The 22233-nt window shown below is 39.4% G+C and overlaps 1 protein-coding gene across 2 annotated transcripts; it reads right to left on the reverse strand.

The window, feature by feature from the left end:
* Positions 1-271: 271 nt before the first annotated feature.
* TUBD1 (tubulin delta 1) lies at positions 272-22054 on the reverse strand. Of its 2 annotated transcripts, XM_029210658.1 has the most exons (9): positions 21923-22054; positions 20881-21096; positions 19150-19297; positions 18143-18359; positions 17185-17416; positions 12332-12496; positions 5412-5552; positions 3873-4056; positions 272-1922 (listed from the first exon to the last, which is right to left on the reverse strand). In XM_029210658.1, exons 2-9 carry the CDS (start codon positions 21050-21052, stop codon positions 1814-1816), a joined length of 1368 nt encoding a protein of 455 aa, XP_029066491.1. In that variant the 5' UTR covers positions 21053-21096; positions 21923-22054; the 3' UTR covers positions 272-1813. The 2 variants fall into 2 exon arrangements, with proteins under 2 accessions (XP_029066491.1, XP_029066492.1); XM_029210659.1 differs by lacking the exon at positions 12332-12496.
* Between the last annotated feature and the right edge of the window lie 179 nt (positions 22055-22233).

The following is a 22233-nucleotide window of genomic DNA, read 5'->3' on the forward strand; positions in this document are numbered from 1 at the left end:
TTACATGTTCAAAGCTTTCGGCTCTCTATGCCCAGGAAGTTATGATTCTAATGCTGTCCTGGCTGATTGGCCATTATCTCCACACAAATCAAAGTACACTTCCAATGCCACCCCTTATTTTGAAGCTTTGGCATCAACTTCTTTGTGTTAATTTTTAAGTTATCACAACTCTAATAGCAAAAATTTTTATATTATTCCAAATAGACAAGAAAAAAATTTCAATGTAAACATTTAAAACAGTTTTGCAAATATTTAGGTATCCACACACACCAAATAATGCAGTTGTGCATTAAACAATAACGTGCATAAGAAAGGGTCAACTCACATAAGTGAATGGCTCTGTCTAATTGGAGTTTACTTCCAATAGTCACCTGCCATTGATTCCATGAGTTGCCAAATTAGAAATATATTTGTCCCATTTGGTACCTCATGCATGCTTTTCTCAAATATAAAATGATTTCAACTTATGACCTTCTTTAAGCTTAACTTGTAGCAAAGTTCCTCAGAATCAGCCTACCCCCTAGTGAGGTAATTTGGTTACAGATCTTCATTAATGCTGGTTTAGTTCGGGAAATTGTTTCAGTCTTTGGATCTCTGCAATGCTAAACTATTACTTTTAACTTTATTTTGTAAAAATTACAATCTCATTATTTTCTAGTATTCTTGGCTTAACAAAATACAGCAGTGGGTGTGCCTTTTAGCAGTTGAACAGACCACTTTTTACATTCCTTAGAAATAAGATATGGTTCAGTATTTTAAATCATAGCAACAGTTGATAAGAAAAACAGCAAAAAGGTAATCATTTCCATATGGAAAGAAAAGGAAGAAACCACTGGTAGATTTGGCAGAAAGGGCAAAATGTTCCTATTTGTTTGCCATTTTACATTTGTTAATACATTGCATGTGATGTGTTTTATTGAACTACACCATTCCCCTCAAACTCAGTTGCAAATTTCCAAATGTGTTCTGTCCTTCTGAATGAAACCAACATCTGTATGTGTCAGTTTCATCTAGGACAATATTTACTTGGTGGTAATTTTCTCAACATAGTGAAATTTTGGCGAAAGCTCTTACCCCTTTTACTGAAAAGAATATAACCGTCTTCCACACCAGCTAAATACCTGTAAGTAATTTTAAAGCACTGGGTGAATAAAATCAGTCTCTGCTCTGGCATTCTAAGATCTAAAAGAAAAACCCAATTTTCTGATGCCCAGAAAATTTAAGAACAGCAAACAAAGGAAACATTTGCTTATTTACTTTTGTATTTAAGCATGATATAACGTTTATTAACAAAGTCCTGACATTTATTTTTAAATAGCTGCTTAAAGTGGAAAATCTTACCGTTTTAGAATAAAATATTCAAAAATAGATGTTCACCCTGTAGCTTTTGACAACAGCTCCCTCTTATGGTTCAAAACATTCACTTCAAAGATGAATATATTTAAATACGGAATTGCAATTTCTTAGCTTAAAATTGTGCTATGAAAGTTTAGCTCATACTTAGTGAATGCTTTTTGGAATAAAGAGGGAAGTTTCCTTTTCTGATAATTCTAGAGTTCTAACATCTCAGCAAAGTATTCCCAAAGTTCTTTAAAGAAGTACCAATATTTTTTCTTACAAAGGAAAATTTCAAGTAGATGTTTTCATTGAAAACATGAAAGGTTTTTCTCCTTTTCTGTGGCTATAGTATGGAGAAGGAATCAGCATTTAACCTTGTTACATTAGCAGATAGGAATATGAAAAACCTTACGGAGAAAGTAGTATTGCAAGTACTTTAGTCCAAAAATGACTTAAGGTAAATTTTCCCCATTGTTCAAAATCCGAGGTTGCAGTAACTAGCAATAACCTGTTCTAACAATGTGAAACTGTCCAAAAAATCCTCTTCTTCAATTCCAAATTTTGTGTACTGATGAATGTAGGCTCTGGTGAAAGAAACAGAAAATATGAAATAAAAATCTCAGGCAAACGAATAACTCAAAATCAAATAATAAATAGACCTTTCCTAGCTCATGAACACTTGCAGATGGCAGACTCTTTTAAAAGTCTTGCCTTTGCTTCAATGTTTACTCCAAAGGTTAACAAACTCTCAAAGTTTGTGTCAAGCTCCCTGTCTATTTAGTGTCCAAGAGAGTGACAATAAGAAGCACATAGGAGGGGAATTCCCTGGCTGTCCCGTGGTTAGGACTTGGTGCTTTCACAGCCAGGGCCCGGGTTCAATCCCTGGTCGGGGAACTAAGATCCTGCAAGCCGCACGGCATGGCCAAAAAAAAAAAAGAAGCAGCACATAGGAAAAAGAAGCATGTTCAGATTTGGCTGTCTACCCAGCACATATTCAACACCCTACAGGAGATGACTGTGTTCAATATAAACACTTAAGAAGTGCCTGAGAAGTTTTATCTAAGGCGTGAAACTGTAGAAACACATTGATCCAGTTCTAGGAATGAAGTGAAGCCTCCCAAGTGTTTTTCAGACAACACTTAATTTTCACTAATGCCAGGTGATCCTCTTAATACCTCCAGTCCACCAAAATGTTCTGAATATCAAGGGCAGACATGAACTAAATTGATGAAATAATAGCTGCTACCATTTAATGAGAGTGGGACGAGAACTATACCAACAAAGGACACAGAGTTCACAGTCCTGAGGAGTAGGGGTTTATGGAATGGCCATGTGCAGGATGGGGGGCCCTTGGGAATCCTAGCTAATCAAAGTACAGGCTTACCCAATGATTTGAGAAATTCTGCTTTAACATTAAGTAATTGTGGCAGAGGTCAGGGAACCGGATAACAAACACATTTCTTAGTAATCAAGCAGACATTTCTTAGTACCAAGTAGAGTTGAACTTGCAATGTTTCTTACTGAGCAAGATCAGGATCTCTTCCATTCTCAAGGATCTTATTTTGGAAAACTACCTTACTGTCCTTGCCTTATAGTGAAATTTCTACTTTACTTTCATTTCATTTAGAAACTACTCATTTAGGGACTTCCCTGGTGGCTCAGTGGATGAGACCCCGTGCTCTCAAAGCAGGGGGCCTGGGTTTGACCCCTGGTCAGGGAACTAGATCCCACATGCATGCCGCAACTAAGAGTTCCCATGCCATAACTAAGGAGCCTGTGGGCCGCAAATAAGGAGCTGGTGAGCCACAACTAAGAAGCCAGCAAGCTGCAACTAAAGGAGTACTGGAGTCACAACTAAGACTTGGTGCAACCAAATAAGTAAATATTTTTTAAAAAGAAACTACTCGTTTAGTCAACGACAACAATAATACTATGGAACAATTATTGAGCATTTACTAGTCATGCACTGTACTAAGGGTTTCTTACATTATCATCTCATTTAATCCTCACCACATATATCCTCTCTTTTGGGTCCACTGTACAGAAAAGGAAATGAAACCTGAAGTAATGTGCCCAAAGTTTCATACCTACAAAGTACTTACTCCATGCTATAGATTGAATGTTTGTGTTCCCCCAAAATTCAAATGTTGAAATCCTAACTCCCAAGGTGATGATATTAGGAGGTAAGGCCTTTGGGATGTGATTAGGTCATGACAGTGGAGCCCTCATGAATGGGATTAGAGGCCCATGAAAGCTCCTTTGCCCCTCTGCCATTTGAGGACACAGCAAAAAGACACCACCTATGAACCAGGAAGTTGGTCTTCACTGGACATTGAATCTGCCAGTACCTTGATCTTGGACGTGCTAGCCTCGAGAAATGCGAGAAATTTCTTTGGTTTATAAGCCACCCAGTCTATGCTCTATTTGTTATAGCAGCCCAAACAGACTAAGACACTCCAGATCCTGCCTAGTGTTTTAACATTATATTATCTGCTTAAGGTTAGGAAAGGTTTGTAGATTTATCTTTTACTTACTTTGAAGCAAACATATTCCATGCTTTGCCCACAATCGTGTCAAGTGGTTTTACTAAGAACTGGCTATTGCTGACCAACGCTGCAGACTTCTCATATTTGCTAAAGGCTCGCTGGGTTTTCCACACACTGAAAGCATGAACAGGCTCTAACCAGGAAGTATAGAGAGCTGGATCTTTAAATGCTCCTAGGGTAAAATAACAAGGCACTGTTTACATCATAAATCGTCAGTTTTTGAAACAAATTAATAAACAGATATTTTTGTATCCATTTCACCAGAAATCTTTTGTTTTGCTCTTTGAAACTAGCTTTATATTGCTTTTGGATAAATGATCCATATTCATCATAAAAAAAAATTCACACCATTCAGAAAAGTATTTATTAAGAAGAAAATTTAAAAGTCAACTCAACAGCTGAAATGCTACCACCCAGAGACAGCCTATGAACAGTCTGCTGACCCTCTTTTGTACTATAATTTTACATACATGCCCTATGTAATATGCATTTTTCATTCACCAATATGTTGTAAACCTCTTTTCTGTGTCAGTAAATATCACTCATATTTTAAAAAGCTTCTATGAATATACCATAATTTCTTTAACACATTTCCTACTGTTGGGCATTTAGGTTGTTCCCACATTTCTGTTAGTGTGAAAGATGTTGCAATGAATATCTTTACACCTCTGTGTACCTGCATCATTTGCCTGTGGGTAAATTTTTGGAGGTTAGATTACTTTATATATCCTTTTATTAACTTTCTCATTTTAAAATCTAAAATGAAGAAAGTACACCATCTGATTGACTTGATCTCTTTTTAATTATTACTAGTTTTTTATTTAAGAGGTATTACAGGGATAAGATTGATTTTCTTTATATCACAGCTAGAAGCAGCCAATTGGATGCTGCTGGAATCATCAGACAAGGATAATATAATCCCAGAGACTTGCCATAGAAACACAAAGAAAGCTAAGAAGAGCACTGCTCTTTCAACCTGCTGAAAATGTTGTACCAATGCTTGTCACAGAGACCATTAGTTGTCCTGCAATACCTGTTCTCCCCTTCTTCTTTAGTAACAGAACCACCAAATTTTAACTATGCTCATAGCCACCCCTGCAGCTAGATGTGGCATATGATTCAGTCCCAGTCGAAGGGATATAAACACAAGTGTGGTGTGTGACCCTAGAGGACCAGGCCTGCCCTTCTTTGCTTATTCCTATGTGATTTGAGGGCTGAAGTTCAAACAGATGCCTTGCACTAAGGACAAAGCCACGAGGTGAGGATGACAGGTCAACCAGATTCAGGAAGAAAGAATTAAACTTGTCCTCTTGTTTACACCACATCTATTTTGGTATCCAGTCACACACTGATACAATGGTTACATTTTGTTACTAAAATATGGAGTTATTATTTTCCTTTCTTTAAGAATAAATTCAGGGACTTCTTTTTTTTCTTTCTCTTTTCTTTTTCTTTTCTTTTTTTTACCATGCATACCATGTACATGTGCAAAACGCACATCTTAATTTTCACCTTAACTTTGCTTACCCAGCTCCGCACTATGTACATCTTTCCCACGAAGGATGACCAAGTTAGCAATGGAAGTGTTAAAATGAAACTCCTTGTTGAGAGACATTTTACCACGCGTAGGAAGTCCTGATAAAGGAGGCCGTACCTGCCAATCAATACCTACCAAAAGAAAAAAAAGAGCAAGAGATTTTACAAATCGCCTTGAACAACAAGAGAAAGATGTATTATAGTATGTGTATTTTATATAAATTTCCATTTGATAAGTAAAAGTTGTGGCAGGGTGGGGTTCTTCTAAAAATTTAAACATTCTAATCTGGTTGACCTAAAGTGATTCAAACTACTCAGTCCTGAGAAAGGCATGAAATATTCTTCATCGAATATTAAAGGACGGTGGTAGGTGCAAAGGATGCAATTCTACAATGCAGTAAAAAGAAAGTAACTTCTGACACACGTAACAATGTGGATCAATATCAGAAGCCTGATGCTAAGTGAAGCAAGCCTGACTCAAAAGATTACATCCTGTTTGATTCCATTTACAGGACGTTCTGGAAAAGGCAAAACCATAGGAATAAAGTTCAGATCAATAGTTGCTTGGGGCTTGGAGTGGAAGAAAGAGGCTGTCTACAGAGGGGTATGAGGGAACTTTTTGGAACATGGAAATACTCTGTCTCAATTGTGGTGGTGGTTACACCGTTTAAGTGTGTCAAGATTCATAGAACTATCCACCTATAAAGACTGAACTTCATTCTGTATGTCTCTATGAACAAATAAACAAAATACGTATAAAAATGTTAAGGGATGTAGAAACACAAAGCAAAAATAGGATTGAAAATTGAGGGCTTCCCTGGTGGTGCAGTGGTTGAGAATCTGCCTGCCAATGCAGGGGAAAGAGGTTTGATCCCTGGTCCGGGAAGATCCCACGTGCCGCAGAGCAACTAAGCCCACTAGCCACAACTACTGAGCCTGCGCTCTAGAGCCCGCGAGCCACAACTACCGAGCCCACAAGCCACAACTACTGAAGCCCGTGAGCCACAACTACTGAGAGCACATGCCACAACTACTGAAGCCCGCATGCCTAGAGCCCGTGCACCGCAACAAAGAGTAGCCCCCGCTCACTGCAACTAGAGAAAGCCTGCGCACAGCAACGAAGACCCAATGCAGCCAAAAATAAATAAATAAATAAATTTATTTTTAAAAAATATACATGATCAAAAACAAAAATAGAGGGGACTTCCCTGGTGGCACAGTGGTTAAGAATCTGCCTGCCAGTGCAGGGGAAATGGGTTTGAACCCTGCTCTGGGAGGATCCCACATGCCGCAGAGCAACTAAGCCTGTGTACCACAACTACTGAAGCCCGCGCACCTAGAGCCCGTGCTCCACAACAAGAGAAGCCACCGCAATAAGAAGCTGGCGCACCGCAACAAAGAGTAGCCCCTGCTCGCCGCAGCTAGAGCGCACAGCAACAAAGACCGAATGCAGCCAAAAATAAATAAAGTAAATAAATTTATTAAAACAAAAATAGGGACTTCCCTGGCGGACCAGCGGTTAATACTCCACGCTTCCACTGCAGGGGGCACGTTTGATCCCTGGTCGGGGAACTAATATCCCACATGCTGCGCAGCACAGACAATAAATAAATAAAAATTAAATAAATAAATCCCAGATGGGTTAAAATTTAAATATTAACTATAAAACTAGGAAAATACTAGGAAATAATAGAGAATATTTTTATATCTTTGGGGTAGGTAAGGCTCAGAATCTATAAAGGAAGATTTACAGGTCTGCTCACATAAAAATGTAAAATTTCCATATAGTGAAAAATACCATACAAAAGACAAAAGTGATGGACAAAAATATTTACAATCCATGTAACAAAAAAGGGGTATAAATCCACAATATTATATTTCCTTCCATCCAAGTCACCATTGATTAGAAAAAAAATTAAATTATTCACTTAGATTATTAAATTTTATACTTATTGAAGAGTTCTTTTAAAGTTTATATTTTTAAAAATCATATATCATTCTTGAGCATATATAAAAATATATATGTAACGAAATAACTTGATTAAGGTTTTCCTAAAACTTTTTCACATTCAGTGACTTTATCACTCTTTGTTTCAGCATTAATGATGCCTATGTGTTTTCACATTATTGTGCTCTGTGCCTCCAGAAAGTAGGTGGTGCGGCATTCCTTAAGGGAATCCATGAAAACAGTAAGTCACTGGCTCTTAAACTGGCTTTGCAACCATGTAAAGCACATCTACCTTTGACTCCTGCTTAAGGAATGTTGCTAAACTTGTCTGTTTATTATGACGACTGCCTCTTCCCCACCCTAGCAGAAAACTAAAGGTTTACTTTCTGGAGAGGATATGACTGAGAGACTCTAGTCTGGAGAACACCAGGCAGAGGTAAGGGCAGGAAACATACCAAACCAGGAAAACCATGGCCCCTCCCTCCTTTTCCCCCAGATCACTGGGGCTTTGTGTAAACCCTCTTGAGCAGAATATCCAACACAACAGACAGGCAAATACCAGAAGGACAAATGTACACTGGCTGGAGAGGGCAAAAAAAACTAGATTGAAGCAGGTCAGAAGGCTCTAGGGGAGATTTCTTAAAGAAGATGAAACTGACAGAATACTTGGATACAGGCAGACCTTGGAGATTTTGTGTGCTTGGTTCCAACCACCGCAATAAAGTAAATTATCACAATAAAGTGAGTCACACAAATATTTTTGGCTTCCCAGTGCATATAAAAGTTATGTTTATGGGCTTCCCTGGTGGCGCAGTGGTTAAGAGAGTCCGCCTGCCGATGCAGGGGACACGGGTTCGTGCCCCGGTCCGGGAGGATCCCACATGCTGCGGAGCGGCTGGGCCCGTGAGCCATGGCCGCTGAGCCTGCGCGTCCACAGCCTGTGCTCCGCAACGGGAGAGGCCACAGCAGTGAGAGGCCCGCGTACCGCAAAAAAAAAAAAGTTATGTTTACACTATACTGTAATCTATTAATTGTGCAATAGCATTATGTCTAAAAGGAAATGTACATACCTTAATTAAAAATACTTTATGGCTAAAAAATGCTAACCATCATCTGAAACTTTCAGCAATAGCACCTTTTTGCAATAGTAACATCAAAGCTCACCGACCACAGATCACCATAACAAGTATAATCATAAGGAAAAAGTTCGAAACATTGCGAGATTACCAAAATGTGACACAGATATGTGAAGTGAGCAAATGTTGCTGGAAAAATGGTGCCAGTAGATTTGCTCAATGCAGGGTTGCCACAGACCTTCAATTTGTTAAAGAACACAGTATCTGCAAAGTGCAATAAAACAAGGTATGCCTGTATATCAAGAAAAAATTTAGGTAAGTAGAGAAACAGTGTTGAATAATTGACAGGTACATAGAAAAACTAAGCAAACAAGAAAACAAGGTAATTATTAACTCCAAAGAAAACCAAAACATTATACAGGAAGGGAAAAGTAATCACAGGATATTTTGTTGCTCAGCTGTGAATAGCATTTACTTGGTCATGATAATGTAAAGCTGAATATCGATTTAACCCAGTGATGACACTTACTACCATATCAGAAGGATGAGCCTGTCTAGAGTGTGTTTTAGAGTTTAGGGGCCAGTGTTGGAAAAAAGCTAAATCCTAACCCTCCGTGGTGGGAAGTAAATAGGTAATACCTAAATCATTGAAAAATCTGTAAATGCCAATAGATAAAAACAGTAAAAGAAACAGCAAAAGAGTTTTGAAAAATGGTTACCTCTGGGAAGGAGACAATAGAAGAAGGTTATGGACTGAAAGTTTTAACAACCAGCTTCGTAGAATTACCTGACTCTTTAACCTATGTACATATAATAAGTTAGGGCTCCTATATGGTAGAAAACTATGTAGCTACTAAAAAGAATAAGCATGTCTAAATGAATGAATTGGAATGAAGGCTACAAAATACTATGTCGAAAGACAGCTGCAGAACAAAAAATACATATAATGTGATGCTAGTTTTATTTTTTAAAGTCTGTTTATATACACCCTTAGAACTTTGAATCTCTAGTCCTCACATGAATAAATTGATCCAAACTAGAAAAAATAAATCAACTAATAAATTTTAAAAATAAGGTGTTGTAAATAAAACTTAAAAATAAATAAGTAAAATCCTACACCTGTTCCACCATGGTCTGTTGGGGGTGGGGTGTACTTAAAGAGCTATACCCAGGAAATCTCACCTGAGGAAAGTAAATCCACACCTGCACCTGCTTTTAGATGACAAGATTCTGGACTTTAGGCTGATGTGCTAATGGAATGTGCTAATAGGCTGATGTGCTAACTCTGGGGGTGCTTGGGAAGGGTTAAGTACATTCTGCAAATGGGAGGACATGATTCATTAGGGGACAGAGGGCAGAGGGTGGTAGCCAGCCTCAAGATGAACTCCAATGATCCTCGCCACCCGGTATTCATGCCCTTGTGTGGTCCCCTCCCCACGGGATAGGGCTGACCTTAACAACCCAAAGGATGGTGCACAATGATGATATGTGACTTCCAAAGCTAGGTCATAAGAGACATGGTAACTTCTGCCTCGCCCCCACTTGGGCCACTCGTCCCTCCTGCTGCTACAGGACATGTAGAAACAGATACACGGCTGATGATGATCTGAATGGGGTCAATCTTCATATGGCGCATTCTGATAACATATGAAGAGTTTTCAAACTATATCCTTCAACCTGGTTAGTGACATAAATATATTTATTCATATGTTCATATTTATATGAAAACATTTAAGTGTTCAAAATTCTATAACTGTGAAAAAATGGTGACACTCTAAATTCCTATATGGGAAAATGACTAAACAAACTGTGGTTTATCGACCTAAGAGGGCTCAGAGCACCACGTCTTACAGTACCCTGAGGAACACTGTGTTCCTTGATAATAGGTATTGCCAGAAAAACAGGTCCTGTGGCCAAAAAGTTCAGGAAGCATTACTTAAGATGTGAACTTTCTACTTATCTCCAAATGTCAGGCACTACGATCTAAAATCTGTAAGGTACTACAAGTAAATGTAGAGGAAATCCACTTTCATAGTATTGAAACCTAACTTACTGTAATTTGTGGTAAAATATATGCTCCCCAAATAGTACATAGTAGTGACTTCCAGTTAAGTGCGACAGACTGAACATACCAGTTTACTCCCCAAATCTCACTAACAACACAGGGATTTTTTTAAAAGGCATAAACAAGAAAAAATGGAAGGAAAATAATGGCAACAAAAATTTGGAAGCTGGAAAGCAAATGAACCAATGGTTACTGACTTAGCAACCAGGGAAATCTGAACTTTCTGCCCACAGTGGAGGTCCTGGAAGCAGGCCAGGCGCTTCTAAAGGAGGAGTAGTTAAAAATCTGTATGAGAGGCAGTGAGAGCCCCAGACCCTTCCCCACTCCTGCACTAGGGGGAGTGCCCCACTCTCCATCCGAGAAGAAGGTTTCTGCTCAGGAAAGGCTAAAAACCGGTGAGGCTCTAAAAAACAGCAGTAAACAAAACAAAAATCTCTGCCCTCATAAAGTTTACATGGTACTGAGATAAATGAAAGATCCATACTAAGGAATTCCAGAATGCTAGAGACAAAGAGAAAATCCTAAAAGATACAAGAGAGAATAAAACAGGATTAGGAATCAGATTGAAGTGGGACTTCTCAGCAGTAACACCGGAAGCTGGAAGCCATCGAGCAGTGCTTTCAAGACACTGAGTAAAAATGATTCCCAGCCTCGAATCCTATACCTGGCCAATCAAATATAAAAGTAGGATAATGACATTTGCAGCCTTAAAATTTTTACCTTCCCTGTACTCTTTCTTAGGAAGCTCCTGGAGGGTACTATCCATGGGGGAATTAACCCAGAAAGAGGAAGATTTGAAATCTAGGAAACAGGCTAGAATAAAGAAGGAGGCAGAGATGCCAGTGCTGGCTGCTTATAAAGCCTGGAGAGTAACCAGTGCAGACTGGAACAGGAGGGGGAAGTCCTCCGGAAGGGATATCTCCAAGCAGATAATGGAAGTAATAAGATGACCTGATAGGTCTGAACATGCTGAGAAGGGTTTCATTTTTATGGAAAAGTTTAGGGGTAAATTTGTAATAGGTACAAAGAATATCGACCAAATAAATTTAACTATTAACTCTAGGAGGAAAAAATAAACTGTACATGAAATAAAATGTAATCTGTGTATACAGTACATGGCTCAACTGTGAATAATATCTACATAGCAAAAATAACACAGACAATGAAAACTGATCTAACCCAAAAGTATGCTTTAACTAGATTGGGAGGAGGGAGGGAAAGGTGTGTGGATGTGTATATAGGGGGTGTTAAGAAGATCCAGTTCTCAACTTCATGCTAGGAAGGCAACTGATAATATCTAAACCTGGAAAATAAAACAAATAGCGGAATATGCAAGATATTTAGAAATATGGGGGCAAATTCCAGAAGAAACATCTCAAAACACTGAAAGCAGTTTCTGCTGGGCTGAGGGGAGGTGTGGAATAGGCTGTTCTCTTCCTCATTATAAACTCATACTGGACAATTACTTGACTTTTTTTAAAAACTGAGATGTAATTTACACACAACACAATGGACAGGTTTAAATAGACACTTAAGTGAGTTCTGACTCCTTGATTTTTTTAAAAAAACCTATGTTTATATATTACTTTGATAAAAATAAAATAAAAATAAATATCACACTCATCTGAAATTTTTTTGAGAAATGAAACTGTGAAGCGATTAAGAAATCCTCCCAGGATGTTCTGGTGAGTTTTTTGCAGGAGCCTCCCTGGTCAGAAGAAGGCACCATTATTTCAACTGGATCAAGCCAGTTTATATTGAGAACTCCAGTAGAGGCATTTTTCCCAGCTTGTGGGCTGCATATTTTTAAAATACCCTTTACCTTCTTCCATTTTTGCATTAGAAATGAGCATCTGTCTCAAATGCTTGAGGAGGCCAGCCCAAGTAAATGTGCTGTATGCCAGTGAATTCTCAGACATTTGAGGAATGTTACGAACACCCAGCATCTTGAATTCTGGATGGGGAACTAAATTCTCCATTAAGTCTCCTGCAAAGAAAAAAAATCTGAACTAAATTTTTAAATTCCACATTGTTTCCACTGACTCATACACAGCCATGATTTGATGGCTTGGGGGAACCAAATGTGTTTTCTCCTCCAAGGCCAAAATTGCTTAAAATTTAAAATGTAAATACAATTTCAGAGACAATGTCTATTAAAGACCACATATTTGCTTGATTTTGGCACCTATTTTAGCATGAGTGAAAAAAACACACTTTGCCAAAAGGAAACGAGAATTTCTTTTTAGCTAAGAAACTGGAAATGTGAGTGAAATATTTAGCTAAATCCCAGGAAAACAAAATAAGCATGAGACATAATATGCTTTTATTGTCTGTCATTCAGTGTTCACTAAATAGTCCCTTAGAAATTTTCCTAGATCTCTTATTTATTTTATCTGGTTAAATAATAATCAGAACCTCTTAACATCAAACTTTACTGGGAAAGAAGACAGGATTCGTAACTCCTGAACACAGGAATACACCTATTTTTAGAACCTTGTATTTGTAATGAAACAGAATTAAGGAGAAAGGCTAATTTGTTTTTCATTCAGAGCTTATTTTATATGTTCTTAAAATATTTTTATCTTTTTAATATGTCATATATTTTATGTATTTTATATATTTTTTATATATTTATAGAAAATACCTAGAGGAGAAAGAAAAATCTTCTACCATAACATGAAATTTAAATTTTATGATAACGTTGAGTGCAAACTCATATCCTACGTCCTAATGTTAAGAACAAATTTTGACACAAACATCTACAAAATGTTGCACAAATTGATCCTATGGCTAATGGAGTTTCCTCTAAACATAAGAATCCTTTTCTGTAAAATACCTAGAGCTGAATTCTATTGCATAGCACGCATAAACAAGCAGCAGTCAGCAAATAATTCCTGAGGACTAACGCACAAATTAATTGTTAAAATCTGCTTTCCCCCCCAGCTTTCTTGTTTACCCACTCTCATCTTAACCATTCTTAACTTTGTCAAACCCTGTTATGGACTGACAGTTTGTGTCCCTCAAAATTCATATATTGAAATCCTTACCACCAAGGTGATGGCATCCGGAGGAGTTGGGGCCTTTGGGAGATGAGGTCTCTATAAAAGAGACCCCAGAGAGGTCTCCCGTCCCTTGTGCCAGGTGAGAACACAGTGAGAAGACGGCCATCTGTGAACCTGGAAGCGGGCCCTCACCAGGCACTGAATCTACTAGTGCCTTGATCTTGGACTTTGAGCCTCCAGAACTGTGAGAAGTAAACTTGTGCTGTTTATAAGCCGGTCAGTCTATGGAATTCTTGTTATAGCATATTCCTACACAGCTTGCGGGATCTTACTTCCCCAACCAGGGATTGAACCCAGGCCATGGCAGTGAAAGTACCGAGTCCTAACCACTGGACCGCCAGGCACTTCCCTGGACCTAAGTTTTTTAGAACTGAGCAATTGAAGGATTGAGGAGGAAACAGGCTTCTTCTGGGGAAAAGCTAAGAGATCTGTTTTAGACACATTATGTTTGGGACGACCATGAAATGTGTACACATAGATGTTGGGAAGGCTGCTGGATATAGAAATCTAGAGCTTAGGGAATTGGTCAGAGTTGGAGAGAAACTGGCCAGCTGGAGAACACAAATGGTGTTGAAAGCCATGGGACTGGGTCAGTCACCTTCGGAGAGGGTTCAAGACCAGCTTTTAGAGCTTAGGAAACGGAGGAGCCAAAGAAGGAGGAAAAAAACGGGAATAAAAGGAATAGTCATTGAGATAAGGAGGGAAATCAGGAGAGAGGCTGTCACAAAAGACGAAGAGGAGACTCAGAAGACAAGGCATCGGCCATTCCAAATTCTACTGAGATAAAATAAGGACAGTGAACAGGCCAGTGAATTTGACAATGTGAACATGCTTGCGACCTATTAAGAAAAGCAGTTTTAGAAAAGTGATGGAAGAGAAACTAGATCAGAGTGGGTTGAAGAGTGAATAGATGGTGAAGAAATGAGGACAGGGAGAATGGAGGCCCCTTTGAGGACAGTTGTTCTAAAGAATGACAGATAAGTGGGGAAATCATGAGAGGTGATGTCAAGGGAGGGCTTCTTTGGTGTGAAAGATGCCAGAGAGCCGTTGTAATGGCAGTGACCGAGGAAAGAGGGTTAATGACATGTGAGGATGAGAGATGAGTGAGGAATTAAGTCCCTGAGAAGAGAGAGGGAATGGGACCCAGAACCCAAGCGAGAGGCTGGCCTTTGATAGAAGCAGGATACTTCTTCCACTGTGACACAAGGTGAAGGGCAAGTGTGGACCCAGTGCCCTATAGTTTGTACATGGTAGTGGGAGTCAAGAGAGCACCCATGGAACTGATGGCTTGGATTTTCCGAGGGCAGTTCACCGAGTTCATCACAATCTCCCCAAGGAACAACTGGACCAGCCTGCAGACTCAACCTCCAACCAGCTCTCCACAGGCAATGGATTTTTCGAAAATAAAGGTGATTATGCCAACGACCTCCTTAAAATCCTTCAGTGGCTTTCCCCTGCTCTGAGATTAATGAGGAGGCCTTTAAATGGCTTACAATGACCTGCAAGGTTGGCCCCTGCTCACCGCTCTAGCCTCAGGTTTCAATCATTCCCCACACCATTCTCTGTGCTCCAGTGACACTGGATTTCTCTCTTCCGAAAGGGCCACGCTTCCTTCTGCCATAGGGTCTTTCCACATGCTATTCCCCCAACATGCTACTCCTTTCTCCCTCCCTTTGCTTAGTCAACTCCAAGAATTCATCCAGCTTTTTGCTCAAGTGTTACTTCCTCAGGGCAGCCTTCTTTCACCTCGTCAGCCTAAGTCTGGTTCCTTCGTGACTCATTCTCTTGGATCTGTACTCCTTTCCTTCAGAGCATTTAACTCAGTTTTTAATTATATGTTCTTAGTGTAATTATTTGTTTAATGTGAACACAATGTCTGCATTGGTTCCCCACTGGATCCCCAACATGTAGCATAGTGCCTGGTACATAGCAGGAAGCCAATAAATACTGGTTGAATGAACAGATGTGCAATATGGTAAGTACTGTGGAATGCAGAGAAATTAACAAGACACATGTCCCCAAGGAAGCTGCAAATTAGTAGGGACTATAAAACATGCATATGACAGATCCTCTAAGGAAACACATGGTGCAGCATCTGGGAAGGGGCCAGAGGGAGACTTACTTTTGATTGCATATTCTTTTGTACTCCTTGAATAAATGTGTGTGTGTTACTTTTAAAGATAAGCAAACACACTTAAAGAAATAATAAAGGCAAAAAACATTAAGTGACATAAAAGAGATACAGAATGCCACAGGAGTTCAGAGAAAAAGGGTTACTTTAGGTAAAGGTCTCAGTAGGAAAGTTTATGGAAAAATTATCACTTGAATTGGACCCTACAGGAAGAGTAAGGTTTCAGTAGAGGTGAAGAAGGGAAGGAGGAAGTGATTTCTAAGAAGAAGGAACACTGAGCAAAGGGACCAAGGCAGGGAAGTACCAGATTGAAGAAAAAAGTGGAGACAGGATGAAAAGTAGGTGGGGAATCTATACAGAGGCGGCAAAAGGTGATGAAAACAGAAAGTTAGGATTCAGGGCATAAGGAATTATGACAAATCTGGTAGGTAATGCATGAGCCATAGAATGAGGGTTAAGTAAAGTACAGGATTAGATCTGTGCACTGGGGAGGCTCATTTGGGGCCAGTGTGCAAGATGGATTGACTGCAGGGGAAAGAAGCAGGCAACAGGAAGGAAAGCAGTAATAGGACCACCTTAAGCCAGGAATGTCCACGTAGATGTGAGCTTTGGTTTTCATGAAAAAAAAAGGAGAGAGAGGGAGAGAGAGAGGAGAATAAAGAGAACTTTGTATTCAGGGGGAGTATGCAATATTAGTGGAGAGATACTGACCAAGTGAACCAATATCAGAGAGAGGGAAGTAGGGAAGAATGCAGACAGCTGGCAGAGATGGCACCAACAGGTCTGAGCATACTGATGAGATACGAGGACAGTGGGAGAAATCCAGGTGACAGGAATTGAGGAAGAGGGGGCTGGGGAGTGAAGACAGGGAAAAAAATGATGAATCCATTCAGAACATGCTAAATGTGAGGAAGCAGATGGCAACTAAGAAAACTGGGATAGGCAACTATTTGGGAAAGAGAGTAGGACTGGGGGTATAGATTACAGAGTCCTCTGCATCTAGATGATTTGAATTGATAAAGCACCACTTGACAAATAACCTGAAAAAAGAATCACTTCTTTACAGAGTGATGAAAATGATGGTTGTGCAACTTTGTGAATATGCTAGAAAACACTGAATTGTACACTTTAGATGGGTGAGTCGTATGGTATGTGAATTATATCTCAAAGTTATTTTTAAAGAACAAAAAAAAGGGGATTTCCCTGGCAGTCCAGTGGCTAAGACTTTGCCCTGCAATGCAGGGGGTGTGGGTTTGATTCCTGGTTGGGGAGCTAAGATCCCAGATGCCTCGCAGCCAAAAAGCAAAACATAAAACAGAAGTAATATTGAAACAAATTCAATAAGCTGCTCTTTGGGAAGGTTTTCGAAATGAGGGAGACCTGAGTATATCTTTAGGCGGAGGGGAAGAGCCATAGAAGAACAACCTTCAGGCTTTCAGAACATCAGACTTCTCTACAAATAACACACAGGAGGACAAATACCTAGTGGATTTCTTCTGTAGTGAAATGAGCCTTCCCCAGAGTAAGTAGGCTGGAACACACTTCCCAGCTGATGTGCGAGGACTTGATTTATATCACGGAAGGAGATCTGCTTGATATTCATCAGTTTCGCACAGATCTTATGAACAGCATCATTCTCGTGAACAAGGAGGGCATCTGAAGATCGGTACAAGTGAGAAAGTGTCAAAATGGAATTGTAGTTCTGAACAATAACCTGGAGGGAAAAAAAGGTCAAAGATAAGAAAGGCAGGAGAGAACAGTGGTTAAGAGGGTAGACTCTAAGGGCATCCTGCCTAGGTTCAAAGCCTGGCTCTTTCACTTTCTAGCTATAAGATCCTTGACAAGTTATTTAATCTCTCTATGCCTCAGTTTCCTCATTTGTAAAATGGGGATAATAATTATACCAGCCTCCTAGAGTTGTAAGGATGAATGATAGAATGCAAGTAAAGCACTTAAGAACAGTGCCCTTATTGAGTAAGGGCTCAATAAATGATGACTATTACTATCACACTTTGTTCCTACATCATTTCCTATACTGACTTATTTCACCTCTGTTTAATTATTTCTCCTACTAGGGTGATCAATAGGAAATTGGCCTATACAGAAATTTCCTTTCAATGGAAAGAAATGAAAATTCTTTGAAGGTTGGCAATGGCACGATGAGGCCAAGGTCCCTGCTTTACATGCTGTAGCCAGAGGGACTGAACCAGGAATGGGTTCCTGAGAGAAGATGCACAATTGTCTTCTTCGGAATTTTTATGAATAAGGACAACTCATTTGTTTGGCAAAGTTAAATGAATTGTATGTGAAAGTACCATATTGTATAATCATTCCTTACACAGTAACTTAACATTTCCAAAGAAAGGGTGAGATCAATCTTTTACCTACATTTAACTGCAAAGAATACAAAATATAAATTTTTCAATTGACATGTTCATACCTCACCAGTTCCATAAGGCCATATAATCTGATTCATTTTCAAAGAGTTTGAGTACTGATCTTGTAAGTTCTGTGTAACGAAGGCTCCTAGCCCTGATCCTGTGCCTCCGGCCATACTCATTATGATGAAAAAACCATTCAAAGAATCACATTTCTCCACTTCCTTCTGGATTAGGTTCATTATAGATTCTTCATGCCTAGGTCCATGAACAGAGTATCTATGCAATGCAAAAGAAACAAACACCTTTCAATTTAACCAGAGATGGAATGCAGAGAAAGACATAGGATAGCGAAGGCTTTTTAAACCTATGGAAGTGAACTAACTCTTAAGAAAGGTACAGGTACCTGATTGACGAAATTTAAGATACACAAGTTAAATATTTTTAACAGGTGAATAGGACTGCTAGGAGAGTACATTTACTGAGAGTAGAAAATTCTCTTTTACAGTCCATTCCTTTAGGCTGGAGACTTCAACTACCAGGTAGTTCTGCAAGTTTACGGTACAACATAATATTCAGTATTCATAACAATACTCCTAAAGCAGTGGTTCTAACTTTGCTGCACATTAGAATCACCTAGGGAAGCTCTGAAAAATCCCAACATTCAGACTTCATCCCAAACCAATTAAACCAGAATTTCTGGAAGTGAGCCCTAGTCATTGGAATTTTCCAAAGAACACTAGGCAATACTACTGCCTTGGCATATTTCCTATTAACTGGAATACCTGCCAGACAAAGATATTGTATTGACAATAAGTTAGCTGGCAGAACAACAGTGAAGAAGTGGAAAACGTTGCTGCAAGAGATCCTTGGTTTCATCATTACCTGAACCTGAAGCATAGACATACACGAGACAGAATGAGCGTCTTCTGGGTGAAGTCACACTCTACATTTTAAAACAGCAATTTCAAAATTATGTGTTTGGTGTATCAACTGTGCAGTTGTAACTATACTATTAATCAACTATGCAGCTGTATCTAAACTGAAAATCATGAGGAATTATTCTTACCCATATGCCCAGTTGTTTCCAGAACCTTGTTTTTGACAGAAGCATGAATGCTGGCCATATTTCCATCGGCCAGAATGGGCAGCCTTTGACAGTGTTTGATTGATAACTTTAGGTTCCATGTCAACAAGTACAGCACGAGCAATTGGAACTAGAGAGGGAAAAAAAATCAAAAGAAAAATATTGCACATGGCTTATTTGGGTTAACTCAGAGCATAAACTTCTAGGTCCAAAAAAAAAAAAAATCAAAGATTGAGGATAGGAAGAACTTTCCTTCTACTTAGAAATTCAGGTGGGCAGCAGCAGGTATATGCAGATGTGTCATAATGCCTAGCATTGTGCTAGGCAGGTTGAATAAACGTGGGCTAAAATGATGACTGGGTCAAGTCTACAAACATCTGTTGAGTGCTTACAATGTGCTATGTACTGTGCTGGGAACACAGAGACAAAGACAACATCAATCCAGCCCTAGGAGGACCAGTGGGAGAGATAAAATACATCAACAATCACAGTATGATGTGATATGACCCACAGCAAATCCACACTAACAGAGTAGTATTTTTATTCAGAGGTATAAAAATACCAAGGGCAAAAAAAGCATCTCAAGATTATTGAAGCAGAAGATGGAGAAAGAGGGGGTGTAAGAAGAGATGGATGGGGAGAGAAAGTAGGCAGGGCTCAGATCTTGGAAGTCCTTGTATGCAATGCTAAAAACCTTGAAATTTACTTTTTAGGCAATGAGAAACCACTGAAAATGTTCAAGCAGGGGAGGAAAGATGTCTTTTTTAATACGGTAGTGTGGACGATAGATGTGATAAACACAAGAGACCAGGCAGGGAAACTCAGGAGGATTGTCTTGAAACAGTCCAGGTGAGAAAGGACAAGAGCCAGAACTAAGGCAATGACAGTGAAGATGGAAAAGGGAGAAGAGTTTCAAGAGACGAGTAGGAGGTAAACTACGCAGATCTTGATGTTTGATGGTATGTGGGCAGTCAGAGCTAAGTTTTAAAGGAAAAATAATGAATGCCCTTGGGTATGGAGATGTTGAGTCTGAGGGACACATGAGAGACGCACGTGATGTTCACTAATCAGTCTGCAGCTTGGAAGAGATGCTAGGCTAGAGGTTTTGAGAGTCACCAGTATAAAAGATGTAGCAAAATTTGAGAGTCATTGAAATTGCCCAGAGAGAACTATACAAGTGAGGACAGAAGAGAGGCTGAGATGCAACCACTGGAGAAGAAAAGTTCAGAGCGTAAGCAGAAGGAATTTCAAGGAGGGAGTTTTATAGTTAATGTTATCAAATCTGGTAGAGAAGTTAAGTGAATTAAGAAAAGAAAAACAGTTACTGGCTCTAGGAATTAGGAGATCATTGGGAATTTTTCATAGAACAGCTTCAGTGGTATTGTAGAGCAGAAGTAGGATTACAGTTGGTTAAAGAGGGTTCTTCTTTGAGAATCTTAGATGAGAAGGCAAAGAGATGAGGAAGGAAAAAAGCTATAGTCAAGAGCTAAGTTTTGTTTGTTTGGTTTTAGATTGGCATGATCTGAGCATGCTCACGTGCTGAGGAGAAGATGTCACTGGAGAGGCAAACGTTAACATAGAAACAAAGGGCTGAGAGCAAAATCATTCCGTAGTAAGATGGAAGGGGATGGGGTTCAGACACCACGTGGAGGGCCTGGCCTTGAAGAGGCTGGTTATGTCAGAGTAAAGGAGAGGTCTGTGGACCACACATACCTCCATTTTCCTCCTCACTGAAGAATCTTTCTTTGCAAGATGCTTGATATGCCTCATTCTCCCTTTTAGAGCAGAGTCCCTGGGGACAGTGTGAGTCACTAAACAAAGCATCAAACACTTCAAAACCAATCTGATTGCCACATTGACCAAGCTGCACTGTTACTATTGACATGCTGAGACACAAACCAGGCTTACTCCCTCAAAACAGTGAGCAACCTGTAATAGAAAAAATAGAGTCTTTGAGAGCCACTACATTACCAATAAAGAACAAATAAAATGCCATATATGTGAATATACATCACTAAAAATATAATTTGTAAGTACTATATATGTCTGTGGTGTTATAGACACAATAGCTATGTTGTCTTAGGAGCCAATCATTCAAGGAAGTTGGTTTCGGGATTCAGGATTACTGTACCCAAAACCATTCATACACAGCTCAATAGTTTTCAAAATCTCATTTGTAATCGCTATTTTCCTAAGCATGCATTTAAAACAAACAAAACAAAACAAATTCTGGTTAAAGGAATTTGTAGTGTACAGTTCACACCACAGGGACAGAGCGAATGCAGAAGTGAGCTCAACAGTAGCACATTTAATTAACATTAATTTTCTCTCTTCAAAATAATGACTTTCTCCACCAATCGCCTTTCTGTTCTGGTAACTACAGTAACACAAGAAAGTCTTTGTATTTAGCTCAGATAGGACAGCAAGGAAGACGAAGCTTGGGGAAAAAAAGACCAGATGAAATATTAGAGGAAGTATCCACTACTTTTAACACTGAAAAGAGACAATTTTTGGTAACGACCTCACACCGGGTCTATGCAGCACTGGAAAGAGCTGTGGCTTGTAAGCCAGACTCTGTACTTAACAATTATCAAAACAACCTTGCAAAAACAGGTATCGTTATTTTCATTTTACAGAGAAGGAAACAGGCTCTGAAAGGTTATGCGACTTTCGCAAGACCACTGCACTAGTAAATAGCAAAGCCAAGTTCTCCCTTTCTACACCGCCCCAGGAGTTCCCCATTAAGCCCACTCACTGACAGCCTCAGGATCAGCCGTTTCTGTCCGGTTCAAACTTCAGAGCGGCAACCTTCTCATTATGCGCATGCTCACTTTCAATACCAAAAACATTACAGAGAACGAATGCGCATGTTCCACAGACAAGATTTGTTGTGGGTTTTTTTTTTTTCCTATTCCGAAAGGTTTACGCATGTTCAATTTCAATTTATCAACTTCAGATATGGTACGCATGCTCACTGTCCATCAGACGCTTTAGCTGAGAATGCGCATGATCTAGCTTCCGAGCGAGGCTTCGGCTGGGCTTCTGCGCATGTTTCTGCCAGTACCT

This window comes from Monodon monoceros, unplaced genomic scaffold (assembly GCF_005190385.1).
Source record: "Monodon monoceros isolate NGI ecotype Baffin Bay Population unplaced genomic scaffold, NGI_Narwhal_1 Super_Scaffold_9, whole genome shotgun sequence".
NCBI classification, from domain to species: domain Eukaryota; kingdom Metazoa; phylum Chordata; class Mammalia; order Artiodactyla; family Monodontidae; genus Monodon; species Monodon monoceros.